The 17,946-nt window shown below is 32.6% G+C and overlaps 1 protein-coding gene across 1 annotated transcript; it reads left to right on the top strand.

Moving 5' to 3' along the window:
• Nucleotides 1-12,420: 12,420 nt before the first annotated feature.
• On the top strand, nt 12,421-13,383 carry LOC120070306 (stellacyanin-like). The gene is made up of 2 exons (XM_039022228.1): nt 12,421-12,681; nt 12,968-13,383. Exons 1-2 carry the CDS (start codon nt 12,513-12,515, stop codon nt 13,366-13,368), a joined length of 570 nt encoding a protein of 189 aa, XP_038878156.1. The 5' UTR covers nt 12,421-12,512; the 3' UTR covers nt 13,369-13,383.
• The last annotated feature ends 4,563 nt before the right edge of the window (nt 13,384-17,946 follow it).

Genomic DNA, 17,946 nt, shown 5'->3' with positions numbered 1-17,946 from the left:
TGGTCGGCCAGTGAGTCAAGAGGAGATTCAGAAGGCTTTATTCTTGATGAAGTCTAGGAAGGCTCCTGGACCTGATGAGTTTTCAGTGGATTTTTACAGAGCTGCTTAGAGTGTGGTTGGGGATGATTTCTGTGACGCTGTGCTGAATTTTTTTTAGACATGTTACCTTCCTGGTGGAGTTAATTCTACTGCTATTATTCTTATTCCTAAGAGGGGGGGGAGTTGAACGTATGGAGGAGTTTCATCCTATTTCATGTTGCAATGTTATGTATAAGTGTATCTTGAGGATCTTAGCTGAGAGATTGCGGTTGTGGTTGCCTGATTTCATCAGTGGTAATCAGTCTGCGTTTGTTCCAGGTAGGTCAATTTTTTATAACATTTTATTGTGTCAAGAGCTCGTGGGGAACTATAAGGAAGTCAGCGGGAAGCCGCGTTGTGTGCTAAAGGTTTACTTTCAGAAGGCGTACGATTCGGTGAATTGGGATTTTCTATTTGGTGTGTTGTTGGCTATAGGTACGCCCCTTCAGTTTGTGAGTTGAGTGAGGGCTTCTTTTACTTCGCCTAAGTTCTCTGTGATGATTAATGATTCCCTTGAAGGGTTTTTTCCTAGTAAGAAGAGGTTGAGGCAGGGGGATCCGCTGTCTCCTTTTTTGTTTGTGATGGTGATGGAGGTCTTGTCTAGGTTGTTGAATAAACCTCTTGTGTGATTTAGGTTTCATGATCGGTGTGAGCGTTTGGGCCTAACTCATTTGGTTTTTGCAGATGATTTGATAATTTTCTGTGCAGCTGAGAGAGATTCTTTGGAGTTTGTGAGGCAGGTATTGACAGAGTTTACAGAGCTGCCTGGGTTAGTTGCAAATGTTGGGAAGAGTTCCATGTTTGTTGCAGGTGTGGAGTCGGGGGAGGCGGAGGAACTAGCTGCTTATATGGGTGTCTCTCTTGGTTCGGTGCCTGTTAGGTATCTGGGTTTACCTTTATTGGCGGGTCGGTTGAGGGCTGTGGATTGCGCCTTTGATACAGAGGATTACAGATCGTATTAGAAGCTGGGCAACGAGGTCCCTCTCCTTTGCTGGAAGGGGGATTGGGTATGAAGCATGTGGCCTCTTGGAACCAAGCTGCTATTATGAAGCTGCTCTGGCTTCTCTTAATTAAATCGAGGTCACTATATGTGGCATGAGTAGAGGCGTATGTTTTACGTGGGCGATCGTTGTGGGCTGTTCGGAGTGAGGTTGGGAGGTCTTGGTGCTTGAGGGCTATCTTGCGAAGTAGAGATAGATTCAAGCATCTGGTTCGTCTGATGATTGGCGAAATAGAGATAAATTTTCATCTCGAAGCGTTGGAACCTGTGAGACCTAGATTGCAATGCTATAGAAAATTTCTGTTTCGCCCTTCGCGACGTTACAACACTATTGTACAGTAACCATTATACAGTCGTGAAATTCTTCAATTCTTCTTCGATTTTGGCCTCATTTTCTCCAGAAAAAATCGAAAAACTCACAAACGACTTAAGACAAACAAACTACAGACTCTATCATAAATTAATGCCCAAAAACAAAGTGTTGTTACAAACTAAACATAAAAATAAAGCAGTAAGGATTAACAGACCAATCCCATAACATCCAAAAATAGCAAACCATTCACATCCCCTACAAATTCATCAATATGAATAAAATACGAACGAAAAACCCACCAATTCTGTAAAATCAATTTGAAAAAAAAATAAAATCGGGACCAAGAACTACTGCTTTGATACCAATTGAAAGAAACCCAAAGGTCCATAACGAAAGCGATGATTATCTTAATTTCAATTTTATCATAGAATACAAACTTACAGAACAAAAATTATGCAATTTAACAGAATTGAAAACATGTTGTTAGAGAAGGAATAATTAAGGTTCGAAGAAATGCTTACACTCGAAGCCTAAAAACTTCACGATAATCCTCCTTTCTGAAAGGTCACGAACAATCACAATTATCTCGAACAAAATTATAGCAACCCAAATTTGGACACCACCACGAGAATTTCCTCTGTATTCTCCTTAGGGTAGGGTGAGAATATCAGGAATTGTGGGCTCTAAATATTTTTGGGATAGGGAGAAGAATTTTTTTTTAAGAGGATTTTTCAGGGAAGTATTTTGTAGGAAGCACACCACACAGAGAGAGATTTGTTCTCTTTTTTTAAAAAAAAATGAAAATGTGAAAATAAAAAACCAATCCCTATACGTCTTCCACCAGAGAGAAAAGAGATGGAGGGAGTTACAACTCCCTCCTCAATTAATTTTCAAATAAAATTAATTAAATTTAAAATAATTTAATAAATAACAATTATTTATTAAATTATATGCACACACATATATATATACACATATATATATGTGTGTGTATATGTGTGTGTGTATGTGTGTATATATATATATATGATAATTAACTTATCATATGTTATATGTTAAACTATATGTTATATCAAATATAATAACTTATAGTTTTTATATTGTATCAAATACAAGATAACCTATAATTTTTATTTCTCTTAATAGTGTATGGTATTTAATATAAATCACATTCATACTAAATATAATTATAAGAATCTCATCCATATAATTAATATTTGAATCATATTCAAATACTTAATTCCTCTCTTTGTATTATAATGTATCAAAATACATTATAGTAATTATATCATATATAATTAGATTGAATTAATTATATCATATATAATTAATTCTCTCAATTTAAATTAATCCAAAATTAATTCTCAATAATCCTAGTTAAGCTATAGAGTGAACCTGTAGATTGAAGCTCCAATGGTACTTGAATAATTAATTAAACTCTTTTAATTAAATTATTCAATATCCATTAACTGTTGGTCACTCCACTAAAAATCGATAGCTGCACTCTCCGCATTACAAATATATTTCGATGTCTATTGGATATAACCAGTCAACAGTACGATGACCTTCACAAATTGCTTGTAAGTATAGCTAGGTCAAAATTATCGTTTTGCCCCTGTAGTTACATCTAACTCTTTAAGTACCAACAAGTCATAGTCCAACTATGACCAAATCCTTCTCGAGTCAAGAGAGGGTGTGGTGTCACATTGTTCACGCCCCGTAATCAGTCTTTAAGGGAGAAATTTATCTGTTTACCCCAACATAGGGAATGAGTGAATTTTGTCTTGTGTAGCTATGTTCCCAATTCTCCAATCAAACGAATCCCCAAAATGGTAGGCTTATTGAGTTGGCATCACTCTCACCCATAAAATCAAAGGACCGCCTTTATAGACAGGAGTTCACAACTCACTCAAGATTCAGGTCATGTCACCTATGGTCATCCTAGTGAAATGTAAGTCTCTATTATTAACGGTATTATATAATGAGATTATTCATTTCTTTGTCCGGTCTTATACAAAATCCATTGTATAGAATACCTCCTCTCACATGTCTCTACATGAATGATCAGGATCATAACATTTGTAACACCTTACAACAATTATAATATCTACAAAGCAGGTCGTATTCGTAATGTCACCAGGATAAGGTACCCAGTCTTATCCATCTATTACAGACCATTTAGGTTATCACATAAACATGATCCACCTGCATGTCTCTAAATACATGTTTAAGCTACATAAGATAATCTTGGATGTTAGTTTATTGATTTGGAGTTAATACTACTAAATGTCGAATAAAATATCTCATATTTTATTAAATAAATAAAATTGTTTGTACAATACAATTACAAATACAAGACCCACGAGATTTAGGGCATCAACCCCAACAGTTCTATCATATAGTCATAGAATTCTAAATCCATGTATTCTCCACATTACAACTACAAACTACAAGACCCACGAGATTTAAGGCATCAACCCCAACAGTTCTATCATATAGTCTTTGAATTCTAAATCCATGTAGTCTCCACCCTGATCAAAGCGAAGTGTTTTAATTGTTTTACCTAATACGTTTTCAACCTCAACCTTATATTCTTTGAGCTTTTCAAAGGCTTCAAGCTTATATTCTATCAGGTATAAGAAACCATACCTCGAATAATCATCTATGAAAGAAATGAAATATTCATAGCCTTCTCTAGCTTTTGCAATTATTGGACCACAAATATCCAAATGTATGAACTCTAAGGCTCTTTAACTCTATAAACTTTTCCATAGAAAGGCCATTTAGTCATTTTTCTTTTAAGTTAGGATTCACATGAAGGTAATGAATCATCTTCTAACTTGCTTAGAAGTCCATTCTTTACCAATCTCCCGATCCTATCGAGATTTATGTGACCTAATCTCAAATGCCAAAGATACGTATCATTATTACTTGGAGAAAATTTTCGCCTTTTTGTTTGAGTATTTACAATTTTAAACATCTCATGATTTAAAAGTGTTTTTAATTCAATTGGTCTTAACACATACAAGTTGTCTGTTAGTTTAGCTGAACAAATAGTCACACAATTTTTCATAATGAACGCTTCATTAGATGAAAAAGAAACAGAGTACGATTGTTCAATTAAATAGGAAATAGAAACAAGGTTTCTCCTCATTTTGGGAACAATATATAAATTTTCTAAAAATAAATATCTATTCTCAAAAAATAACTTAGCAGCTCTCATTGCACGAGCTGAAATTGTGTCTCTCGTTCCAACCTTGAGCGTCATTTCACCTTCCTCGAGTTGCTGGAAGGAATTAATTTCCTGTAAAGAAGAACAAATGTGGTTAGTGACTCCCGAATCAAGCATCCAGACATTATGGTCATTTTTCACTAAACAAATTTTTAGAACTAGTAAATCATATTTACCTTCCTTTTTTTTCTCTTCTCGGTGAGGTACTTGGGGTAATTAGATTTCCAGTGACCATCCACATTGTAATGGAAGAATTTACCCTTGTCAGCCACCTTGGTCTTACCCTTGCATTTTCCAGCAGCAGAAGCCTTTCCCTTCCTTCCTTCCTTTTTTTATTTTTTTTTATTTTTTTATTTTTATCTTCTTACAACCAGAAGATGAGTGAGTAGACTTCGTTCATGAAGATGAACCCTTGTGGAACTTTTTGGAATGGGCAACATTTTCCTCTCCTTCTACTGGTCTTTTACCTTTCATAAAGGACTGATAAGTCTATAACTCATTCAAGAAGATAGTTATGGTGTATTGTATCTTATTCATAACCACACTGCTGCAAAATTGAAGAAAACTCTTCAAAAAAGATTCTAAAATAAATGACATCCGACTATGCTCATTGATGATCGCATTGTTCATTTTGATGACATTGAACTGGACCATCAGGTTGAGAATATATTCTCTCACTGATTGGCCTTCCTTAATGCATGCATTGTAAATGTACTTAAGGGCCTCATGTCGGATCTGAATGGGCGGTTGTCCAAGCATCTTCTGGAGAGACTCCATAATTTAACGTGTAGGGATCGAATCCCGAGCAGAAGCATGTGAATGCCTTGCATCTCGAAAATTGATTTTTGAAGAAACAAAAGAAGTGTTCTAAAACAGAACATATGAAGGATAAACATATGAAATAACATGAGATGGAGAAGGGAAACTAAGAGAGAACCATTCTTACCTTTGAAGATTCTCGAGCTCCACGAAAAATCCTCTTGATCTTGGCACAAACTTCTTCTCAATCGAACTTGAACACAACCACAAGAATAACCTTGTTATTCTCAAGGATTTCAATAGAATGGTAGGTGGTATCAAACTAATTCTAAGAGGAAGAGGTAAAGAGATTTCTCTTAGAAAGTAAAGAGAGAATTTGTATTTTGGTGGTAGGGTAAATCTCACCAAAATGAAAATCTTGCCCTAAAAGGGTCATAAGGTAGAATTTATATGGAGAAGGGTTAACCCCTTCTCCAAGTCTTTCCCTATTTATCCTTGTGCTTAATTAATTAAATAACTTTGATTTAATTAATTAGCACATTAATTAAAAAAAATTTACATTAAATCCAATTTAACATATATATTTAATTAAACACCATATGTTTATATGCATAACCTGCCTATTAATTTAATTAATTAATTCTTTATAAATCTAATTCACTTGAATTAAATATTTGAATCTCATTCAGATATTTCTCACTAACTTAATTTAAATTATTGATCACATCCATAATCACTTACATATTAATCACATTAATATACAATTTCCTCAAATTGATATGAATAATTCAAATAATTTTTCTTTAATATCCTTTAGTGAGCTAACAAGGGGACCTGGTGGACCTGCAGACTAAAAGCTCCAACAATATGAGATTAAATGGTTAAATTCATTAACCAAATTAATCAATATTCGTTAACTATGGGTACACTCCATTAAAGATCCACAGTTACACTCTTCTCACTACAGATATATTTATATGTCCACGGTTATAGACCAATAACAGTAAGTTAGTTCTTCATGAGTGTCCATAACACCAACTAGATCAAATTAACACTTTACCCTTGGGTTATCTCTATATTCTTAAGTACCAGTGCTCCTCTAATGAACAATCTATGTATGGTCCAACCAATAAATAGAAATCCATCTCGGGCAAAAGAGAGGGTAGGATTTTTTGTTCAAGTCTCAGAGACACCACTTAAGGGAACATTCATCTACTTACCCTGAAGTCGAAAAGGAATGAATTCCATCTTGTATTATTAAGTTCCTAGCTCCCTACTCAGTCTTGTCCCCAAAATGGTAGGCTTATCAAGTCAGCAAACTGGCCATTATCACCCATACAAATCAAAGGACGATCCCTCGTGAACAGGAGTTCATAATACACTCAGGATTAAGACTAAGTTGCCTAGGTCATCCAATTGAAATAGAAATCTAATTAGTTAACGGTGTTACATCTAATGGTTATTATTTTGCGGTCCGGTCTTATGAAAACTCATTGTATAGGATACCTCCACTCACATGTCACCTACGCGAACGCATTGGATCCTTGCGTTTGTATCAAATACAAATTGGGTCGTATCCATAGTGTCACCAAGTTAAGATATCCAGCCTTATCCTTATACTATAGACACCTTTATGTTGTATCTTAAACATTGATCTCTATATGTCTCCACATATATTTCAAGACTCATAGGACAATCTTGGATGTTAGTTTATTGAATTTAGGGTGACAAAATAGAATACAACTTAAGCAATAACATTTATTGAATTAGCATCAATAACTCTTTATTGATGACAACCAATTAATAACATTATCTATCTACGAGTTTTAAGGCATAAAACCCAACACCACCAATATCCTCAGTCACGATATGAGACAAATCAGTTTCGGGTTCTACATCCACATCATCAGACAGCGCAACATATTTTCCCTATAGGCGCGTTAAAGAAACTATAAGCAATCGTACCAAATTGTAAAGAGCATATATGTTCAATCGAAATCATACCTTCAGTAGTTGCCTTAGATATCACATCATAGTAGAGACATCCCGCTATACATCAATGACCTTGAAATGGAGGGTATCGAACTCGGACTTAACACTGGCCTCAAACCGATCCAAGCGACCCTCCAATCATCTTATCTCTCCCACAGCTTCAGATGCCGATTTCAAGGCATCGATCGCAAACCTCAAATATATCTATATATGTGTGAAGCCATTTGAGCTCATTCCTCACCTGGGTATCTGATATTCTACAACGTGTCGAATGTGGAGAATTGTCAACATCGATGTTTGGACGGGAGGGATCTTCTTTTGTTCAATTCTACTTATGAGGGCCATCGTGTCCATGATTACCTCATCATCACCGTGATCACCCTCATGGTAGATGTCATGATCACCCTCGTTGTGACGACCCCCACCTTCATCGCGATGATTGTGGGCAGCATTACCATGATCTTGGGTAGAATCACCATGATTATGGCTAGCATCACCATGATCGTGGCAGCATCACCCTCAGCACGAAAATCGTCACCCTCACGAACAGGAAGCGTTGGGAGGACACATACTTCAGGGGTAGGAACTATGCGGTGCATGTGAGCTACATCGTCCTTGGTTGGTACCAGTCGTACCGTTATAAAGGGGTTTCCATACATGTGACAACCTAGGGTAATAAGCAACATAAACTTACAACAATAAATCAAAAGAATTTTACATCCATTACCATCGTCGATTGAAAATATCTATATGCAGTAAGGCGTATGTTGGGTTTTTCCTACTTTCCCATCGAGATAAACGTGGAATGGTTATCTCATTAATATGAGTTGCCACGAGGTTTTTGAGCGTAGAAATCATCTCATACACCCACACCTATAAATAGGAAGGTAGAATCAAATCATGAAAAAACAATTGAAGATAATGGAGAAGGAAACACTGTAGAATATGTATGTGAACTAACTTGAAAGGTGAATGGGAATCCATACTGGCTATATCTAGCTAACGTCTCGGGTTCTCCTTGATCAATAGCACCAGTGAGAGCTCTCTTAAGGCTGCTAATTGTCTTTTAAAAAATCACACTACCCTAGTCGTAGTTGCAAAAAATCTCCCAATCATCCATAATATCGAGGATGGTATAGTAAAAAGTCTGTTTCTTCTCCCTCCCTATCATGACCAACTCTATGAAATAGGCAGGCACCACTTTTACTGCATCCTCGTCACTTCTAAAGTTCATAGAAAGAAAATGTTCTTCAGCTTGAGTCTATTTCAATCTAGGCCTATTGTTAAAGTATAGGTTTCTAAGCCTGATAGGTTTAGGATTATTCCTTACCACTCGCGTCCGTACCTTAAACCTAGTGATGTGGTCAAACTCATCCTTACTAAATGACACCCTAGACCCAAACGAATGAAAGGAAATTATGTTTGGTCTAGGTGATGTATTAGTTGTCCATGAGGGAGAGAGTACTATTTAAGATAGGTCTTAATATGGCTGATTTTTTTAGATCCTGTTATACATTCTATCCATATACGTTATGCCTAAACATGTCTAACTAGACCTCCATTAACTTCATACGGATTACCATACAGGTCTTAGCCATATGAGAACACGAAGATAATGAAGCCTTAAAGAATCCTACTGGCTTAATCCTTGGCTCCATAATAATTACCTATACGTGCCACAAAACATGGTACAATGTTAAAATCTTTAGTGAAAGAAAAGACCCTTAAAAGGGATGAACTTCATGAGAAAGAAACCAGGAGACATAACGTCTTCACGAGACAAAAGACTAAAATGAACTCAACTTTATGAGATTATAGACTGTCTTTTGTTTCGTAAAGTTGAGTTCATAAGTAAGTTTTTTGTCTTGTGAAGTAACTTCACAAGATAAACTTATAATATCACGAGACAAATAAGATAGTCTATCGTTTTTCTCATGAAGTAACTTCGCAAGACAAACTTATAATATTACGAGACAAACGACAAAGAGTTTTCAAGCTATTTTACAAACTTCCCACTGTTGCGAGTACCTTCATGAGACAAATATTCACAACAACTTCACGAGATATTTGTCTCATAAAGTTCAATACACCCTAAAAAATGCAAAATCAAACTCAGATAAACATTTACTTCCTTACCCCACATAGGATATTTGTCTCATAAAGTTCTTTTAAGTTTGTTAAAGTTTAAAGGATGAAAAAGGATTTTGGGTTTTTCACTACAGATTCCTACCAGAAATCACACAGACTCCCCCTATATAAACAATGAAATTGATTAATCATTTAGAAAGAAAGAAAATGGAAAAGGTACTTGTGTACCTTTTGTCAAAATCGGAATCGAATGAAAGGAAAACAAAATACGTCCAATGACCATGAAAGATGGGTCTTCTTTGCGAGAAGAGAGTCCAACAATGGTTGAAGTTTTCATGGGAAGATGAATAGATTGATTTTTATTGAGGGCAAAATGATATTTTGACGTGGTGGGTTCCCCCACTTAAAGTCTGAAAAGATGGAAAATGAGGTAAAAAAAAAAGTAGATTTTAAAAATAAGGTTACTTTTGAATTAGAAAAAACTTTTTGGGTCAAAATCGATAATTTTCAGATAAAACCTAGATTTTGGGTATAATTCATATTTGGTCTTTAAATTGTATAGTGTTACATTTTTAGTATTTAAGTTTTGAGTTTGACCTCAATTTATCTTTAAGTTTCAGAATGTTACTATTTTACCTTCGTTGAATTATTTTCAATTTAGACCATAGGTTTCAAAATTTACACTTTTAACTTTGATTTTTCACTAAATACACTCTTCACTCTTTGATGTTAAGGTCTGTTAATTAGTTTAAAATAATTATGAATTGAAACTTTTAAAGTTAATTTTACAAGTGATGAAATAATATTGAAACTTAAGGCCTTGTCGGATAACCATTTGATTTTTAGTTTTTTGAAAATTAAGTTTATAAACACCCCTTCAACATTAGATTTCTTGTTTTGTTATTTTTTATTAATGTTTTTAAAAATCAAGTCAGATTTTGAAGACTAAAAAAAGTTAAAAACTTGTTTTTCTTTTTAGAATTTGGCTAAAAATTCAACTAATTTATTTAAAAATGATGCAAGTTATTATAAGAAATTGAGAGGAAATAGACTTGTTGAGTGTTGCCCAAGGCAAAGCCCAAAGCCCAAAGGGAACCAAGAGGATGCATAGGGGAACTAGCGTCCCAAAAGGAAAAGGTCAAATCTTTAAAGTTTCGGGGATCAGCCAATTCGATAAACATATACCAATCGAGAAATAAGCGAGTTGCACTCAATCTGGCACCTTGCAACCTCAAGCATTGGAAATAACCCTAACATCGCCAAAGTTACACATAACCACAAACGACTGTCAAACATTACAAATAAACTCATTCGATGACCCCAAAGGAAACGTGTAAATAATCTCCAAAAGAGAGTCATGCCCTTACTTTTTGTGTGCTTGATCGAATTATAGACTATTTGTACTAACTTAGGCATGAGAGTGTGGTAGATTTGGCAATATGCCGGTGCGAGGATCTTTCACATAAGTCAGCTTATAAAGTGATACTAGTCCGGTAAAAGCAGGCTGGAGGTCAAACCCACAAGGGGCTCCCGGTAACAATGTACGTGTGTGAGATCTGAGTGCTAACAAGGCTCAATTTTAAATTCAAATGGTTACCAAACGATGCCTAATTAATTATAATTTTTTAAATTAACTAATAGACTATTAACACTAGAGAGTAGTGAGTATTTAGTGAAAATTTGATGCTAAAAGTATAAAATCTTGAAATTTAGAGACTAATTGAAACAAAATTCAAATTTTAGGAGTAAAATTATAATATTTTGAAAATTAGGAACTAAATTGAAATCAAAATTAAAATTTAAGAACTAAATATATAACATTTTGAAACCTAGGACCAAAAATATTTTTTTTCTATTTTTTTAATATATATAGCTGTTTCAAAAATATCTTTCAATCACAACCATTTATCAATACTTTCATTCATGCATCAATAAAATTGAGACCTAAATGAGCGCATGGTAGTTTATTTAGTCCATCTGCCACTCAATTTCTTTTTTCCTTTATTGGTTTTTTATTTTAAAAATCAAGCCGATTAATACTGTTCCTACCCATGAGTTTTTATGTTTTATTTTCCATTTTTACTAATATTTTTAAAAAACTAAAAAATTTATATTGGATTTTGAAAATACATCGAAGAAAAATCTATAGATATAAATAAGGTTTGTAAACTTAATTTTCAAAAGCCAAATGATTATTAAAGAGTACTCTATTAGTTATCATTTTTAGTTTTTGAAATTTAATAATAATTTTATAAAAGAGAATTTGCTAAAGCAAATCAGATCATAAAATAAATAAATAAGTTAGGTTCGATTTGGTAATCATTTCATTTTATTTTTGTTTTTGAAAATTAAACCTATAGACACTACTTTCACATCCAATTTCTTCATTTGTTATCTACTTTTCAATTTAAAAAACAAAGCTAAATTTTGAGAACTACAAAAAGTAAATTTATTTTTTATTTTTGAAATTTGGTTAAGCATTGAATCATTGTACTTAAGAAAGATACAAAAAGATAAAGGCTAAATTTTCAAAAACAAAACAAAAAAGATAAAATGGTTAGCAAATAGGGTCTTAGTAATTGAATCGAGTATGAGATTTAATGGAGTGAAAATGGGAAAAGAAAAATGGTTAAGAAACAAATCCTCACAAAATAAATAAATAAAAGAAAAAGAAGGAAAAAAAAAGGTTAAGGATTGAGGTCCATTCATTAATAGTACTTAAAATAGGTATGTCCTGAAAAAAATGAGAGGAGAAAAAAAAAAGAGAAAAGAGGTAAAAAAAAAATGGACCTAGTGATCAAAACAAACAAAGAATGAGTTAACCATTAGGTTTCATCATCCAAATTTGGTACAAACTAAATCCCATTGCCTATTTCTCTTCTTTTTGTTCTCTTTGGAATTGGAGGAGAAAGAAGAAAGAAGATTCATTTACAAAACAGAAAAGAAAAACCTTTTTCTCTCCCCCTCTCTTTTATTTTTCTGATCTCTCTGTTTTAAGCTCCAAAAGAGAGATTGGCCAAATTAAAGGGAAAACCAAATTAAAAAAAAAAATGGACAAAACAGTAATGATTTGTTGCTTAGTGATGATGATGATGGGATCATGTGTTAATGCATTCACTCATATTGTTGGTGGAAGCCATGGTTGGAGAGTCCCTGAAAACATTACCTTTTTTGATGAATGGACTAAACCAAGAACCTTTGGTGTTGGAGACAGGCTTGGTATCTCTTTTTCTTTTCTTTTTCCTCACTTTTTACCTTTTTTTTTAAATCCATTTTACAATTTTACCCTTTCTCACGTTAAAGTGTAAATTTGATCTTCTTTCGATAAAATTCTAGACTATTTCTGAAGTTTTATCAAATCAAAAAGACTAAAAACATTGTATAAAACAGTTCTTCGAATTGTGTCTGTCGATGAGGTTGACATTGACACACACAACCCTGAACTATATTTCATTACGTTTCTAACGTTTGGGTGGTTTTATTTTTCAATTGGATACGTACACAGTATTCCCGTACCGGCCAGGTGCCAACAACCTATTGGCTGTGAAGAAGGCAGACTATGATACATGTGGAGAAGAAGCAGTAATACACATGTATTTTCTAGGGCCAACAGTCTTGAACTTAACTGAGCCAGGTGATTACTACTACTTTGATGGAATTGGAAAGCATTGTGAAGCTGGTCAAAAGCTCCATATCCAAGTTGGCTCAAAAGAAGGAACCTCTGGCTCTGACCCTATGCCATTTAACCTTGAAACTTTTGGAATCCACACCAATTTGGGCCCAGCCATGGCACCCACAGCCCAAACCCAAGCCGCAGCCAATGCCACTCACCCATCCAATGCCTTCCTTCTTCCTCCACCAATATTGCCTCCTATAATTGCCTTCCTTTTCTCCATATTTCTTTGATTTCCATATATTATCCCTTTGCCTTTGCTTTTTAATGTGTATCATTGTTCCAAATTCATCTTTTCTTGTGTTTCCAATCTTCAAAATCAACTATAAACAATTTCTTCTTTCTTGGGATTCTTGTTTCTTTTCAAAATTTTGTTATATTTCTTTTTCAAAAGACAATAATTTGTTTGGAAAATAAGGTAGTGGTGGTGGTTTATCTATATATACCTTTTTTTTTCTGAATTTGTTTTTCTTTTTTTTGAGATGAAATATAATGCATTTGTGTTTTTGAAAATCCCATGTGTTCCCTTTTGTATTAAATGCTTATAAGTTCCATTTCTGTCTCTGGCTTTACATGGCTCTTTTTTGGTATGTATTGTGTTGAATTTTGTGTACTTTTTGAATAATTAGATATCAATTATTGGAAAAGGAAAAAAAAAACCACAACTTCTTAATTACCTTTTTCTTATGCAATCCATATTTCTAACCTTTGAATCTTCACTCTTATGCTTTGTGATATATCCTTTAAAAAGAAAAGGAGAAGAAGATAATAACATTTAATCTTTTTTCTTGTTATTCTATAAAACATGGTAATATTTTAGGTCCGATTCAATGTTCGAATTTTTTTTACCTTATCACGTTTTCCTTTGTAAGCTATGGTAAACACAAAGCTTATGAACTTTCTTGATACTCAAATGTTGTAGGGTTAAACGGGATTTTTTCATGAGATTAATCGAGGTGCGTCGGACATTCACGAATATAAAAAAAAATTATTGTAGACACAATAAAAATTTATACCAAAACTTTTAAGATTATAGTATAATCGACTTTTAAGTTTATAATTGATATGTTATTCAATAAATTATACTTTCATTGGGAAGTTTTCCTTTTTCTCTTCTATTTACCATAGCTATTTTAGTTATTTTCAACCCTTACTAGTGGCAACAATATTTTGTTTCATATTGTAACATCAAAATGGGAAAATGAAATCCACTCATTTAATTTGAAGTGACATATTATATTAGAAACAATATATATTTTATTTCTATTTTTGTAATATGTATATTAAGAATATCTCACATGCCCCTTTCTGTCCCTTCTTTTGTCATTTGGTTGTTGAAATTGACTCCCAATTTTCCCCACCCAACCTTCCCTTTGCCCCTTTACTTTTCCTTATTTCACTTTCCTCCGATCTAAGATATGATTTTGTTTGATAAGAATTAATTTTCAATTTATCATTAAATTATAAATTCAATCCAGGAGTTTTTTAATACAATAAAAAAAGAATTATCCGAAACACGAGTTTCTTGATCGCTAATACATATTACGTACCAATTGATTTATACTCATTTTATCAAATTCAATCCACCATTAACCTATGCATACACAAGACATACTCATTTATTTGGTTAAATATATATTACATTAAACATATGACAACATTTATTTTTATCTTGAATGTTAATGATAAAATCTAAATAAATTGAGCATTTATATTCAAAATCTCAATTCAAAAATGGTACATTTTTTGACAACATATGGAGTAGAAGAATTGAACCGACTTCGAGGTTAATAGTACAAACATACTATTAAACTAATCCCAAAAAAACTAAAATTATAAACTAACCCATATAAAAGGTCTTTCAAGCTTTAAGGGATATTTGAGTTTTATCCATAGAGTTGTGTAATGTGAAGTTAAAATGTTAAAAGGAATTTTAAACTTCCATATTTTAGGAACGTTAAATTGAGCATTTAAGTAAAGAGAAAAAATTAAGCTAATATTTAGGCCTTCTTTCATAACTATTTTATTTCAAAATTAGATTCTGTTTTCAAATTTTGGTTTTGAATTTCTATTTATTTTAAAGAATATGAAAATTTTATAACAATTTTGTGAGGAAATAAACATGAATTTCAAAAATTCAAAATTCAAAACAATGGGATTGTCATATAGACCTTGTAGATTAATAAAAACATAGATTTTTTTTTAAAAAAAAATGGTGTATAATGAGACCTCTTAACTATATGCTAATGCTTTCGCTATGAGGAAATTTTAGTACTTATCTCCATTTATTACTTGTTATATAAGGAGTTTTTAAGTATCGTGTGGGATCTATGCGATAAAGATTTAATAAATTAATAAATCACTTAGTAACGTGTTAAATAATCAATGGAAATAAAATGTAGAAATAAAAGGTGGTCATTTTAATTTGGATGGTAATGGTACGACGGGCGGAATAATGTAGCTCTTCAATTAGGTTATAAGGACCGTAATTGAAAGGTGGGGCCATTTGCCGATGTGTACATTAATTTCACATATATCCAAAAATAATAATTATAAAAATTTTAAGGTCAGGTCCACACCAACATGACCCATTGCTTGATTCTGTGGGTCCATCCAATCACGATCAAATATCTACCACGTGGATATGGGCGGAAAATAGAATCAACGACAATTAGGCCTGGGGGACCAAGCATACGTGTATGGTCAAGATTGAGTCTTGGCCAGGACAACAGGAAAAGGGAGGAAATTCTCTACAGGTGTCTATTTGTGGAATCTATCTAACCCGCAAAATCTTGGCCGCCTTTTCGGCTAGCTTATGTATTTTTTCCATCCATATTTTTATATATTCATGAATTTGAGACTAACATAAGAGTGAATCGACGTTTTTATAATGTTGTACAAAATAAAAATTCACAAAACATGCAAAATAAGTAATATAAATAACACTAATGTAAATATAAATAATAGATATTTTAGCTTCTTATCGAATATAAAATGTTCATTTATTAATCTTTCTATAAAATAAAAGGTTTATATATTAATCTAGATATGTTTTTTTTCTTTTCATTTGTATAATCTTCCAATAATTTTCTTTGACATTAATATTTTTATTAATATTTCTATAAAATTAAGAACATCAACGTCAACAATTTTTTTTAACAATATTTGGGGTAGGGGAATCAAACCTCTAATTTTGAGGTTGAAAGTATAAATACTATATTCATGGTATATATATTTTATGTGTAAATATTTGAATTCTTAGCCAATTTTCAAAAACAAAAAATAATATTCTTGAAAACAATCTTTTAATTTTCAAAATATAGTTTTGATTTTGAAAACACTGGTAGAATATAGACAACAAAACATAAAGTTTATAAGAGTGTATATAGGCTACCAAACCGAACCTTACAATTATATTTTATTTGAGCTGTTTTTGTTTCATCCTATGTGTTGATACCAAATTTTGGACAAATGAAATGCACATCATCTTTACGTGACACCAGCAGTGGATTTGTTTGAAGGGGGAGAAGAATGTGACCTGCAAAAGATAAAACTTACACACCAATGTGGTGCTTGCCACAAACACTCCTATGCTTAAGTCATAAAAGTGAAAGATTGTAAAAGTTAGCGAGTTTGGAAGTAGGACTTATGAAGTTATAATGATACATTTATAGACAAAGTTCCTAAGGTGTTCTCTAGGGTTTTCGAGTCATTTTAGGATAAGTAGATAACTTATCGGACCAAGGGGCGTGCTCGGTTCCATGTAGGCCATATCTTGGGTCAAGGCATGCGTAAAGCATACTCTATTAGGCGTTTGGTAAGGGTTAGTGTTAGCTCTGACCCGAGGCTAAGGTCACTGGCTTTAGTTCCACTATCGGCCCGTATCACACTTTTTCTTGACTTTGTCATTTCTAAATGTCAATTATACCATTAGGTCTAAAATCACTCATAACACTATGAGAAATCTTCATCCTAATTAGTCAATGTAGAGAGTTAATTTAATCAAAAAGTGTGGTTGTACGTGAACATGTATATAGAATATAATTTGAATTTGTATGCTAATTTATACGATAGATTACTTAAATGAAGAACAAACTTATTATGTTTAATTATGAATGATTTAAGCTCTAATTCTTTTGACCTCACATCCCTATCTACTAAAAAATGGATTTCATAACATTTAAAAACTGTCGCAACGACTTTTTGAACAATTATTTTCCATAATTGAATTGCAACAAATTTACTTTCACAAATACTAAACTTATAAATTCAATAAAAAAAAATTAACCCAAAACTCATAAATCAAACAACTACCACATGAATTCAAGAACTGTAACTCACTTCCAACACATTATTATACAAACTTGTCAAAAGTATGGTGGAGAAAGAAAGACTACCAATACACCAAACATTAACATAGCTTGAGGATTTGAGTATCCAAACTAACTTTGTACACACAAATATTAATTTTATCGGACAATCATTTTACTTGAAATTGTTAAACTATCATATTTGTGTTTAAAAATCAATCAACTTTAAAAAATATCTAATATAATTTCTAAATCTAAATTTTTGTGTTTAATAAATCTTCAAATTAAAAAAAAAAATGTCGAAGAAGTCATTGAATTTTCTAGTTTGTACCTAATGATTCTATAATATATTTAGCATTTTTAAAATTAAAGGATCTATTAGATATAAAATTGATTTTTTTTCCATTCTTTTTTTCTTCTAACATGAAATTAAATTTTAAATTTGTCTTATAAATTTGTGAAGGTTAAAATTTTCAAATAGACAAAAACACATTAGACACA

The sequence above is a fragment of the Benincasa hispida genome, chromosome 1 (assembly GCF_009727055.1).
Source record: "Benincasa hispida cultivar B227 chromosome 1, ASM972705v1, whole genome shotgun sequence".
NCBI classification, from domain to species: domain Eukaryota; kingdom Viridiplantae; phylum Streptophyta; class Magnoliopsida; order Cucurbitales; family Cucurbitaceae; genus Benincasa; species Benincasa hispida.
The sequence above is the reverse complement of the archived record's forward strand: the minus strand, read 5'-3'. Positions and strand labels throughout refer to the sequence as shown.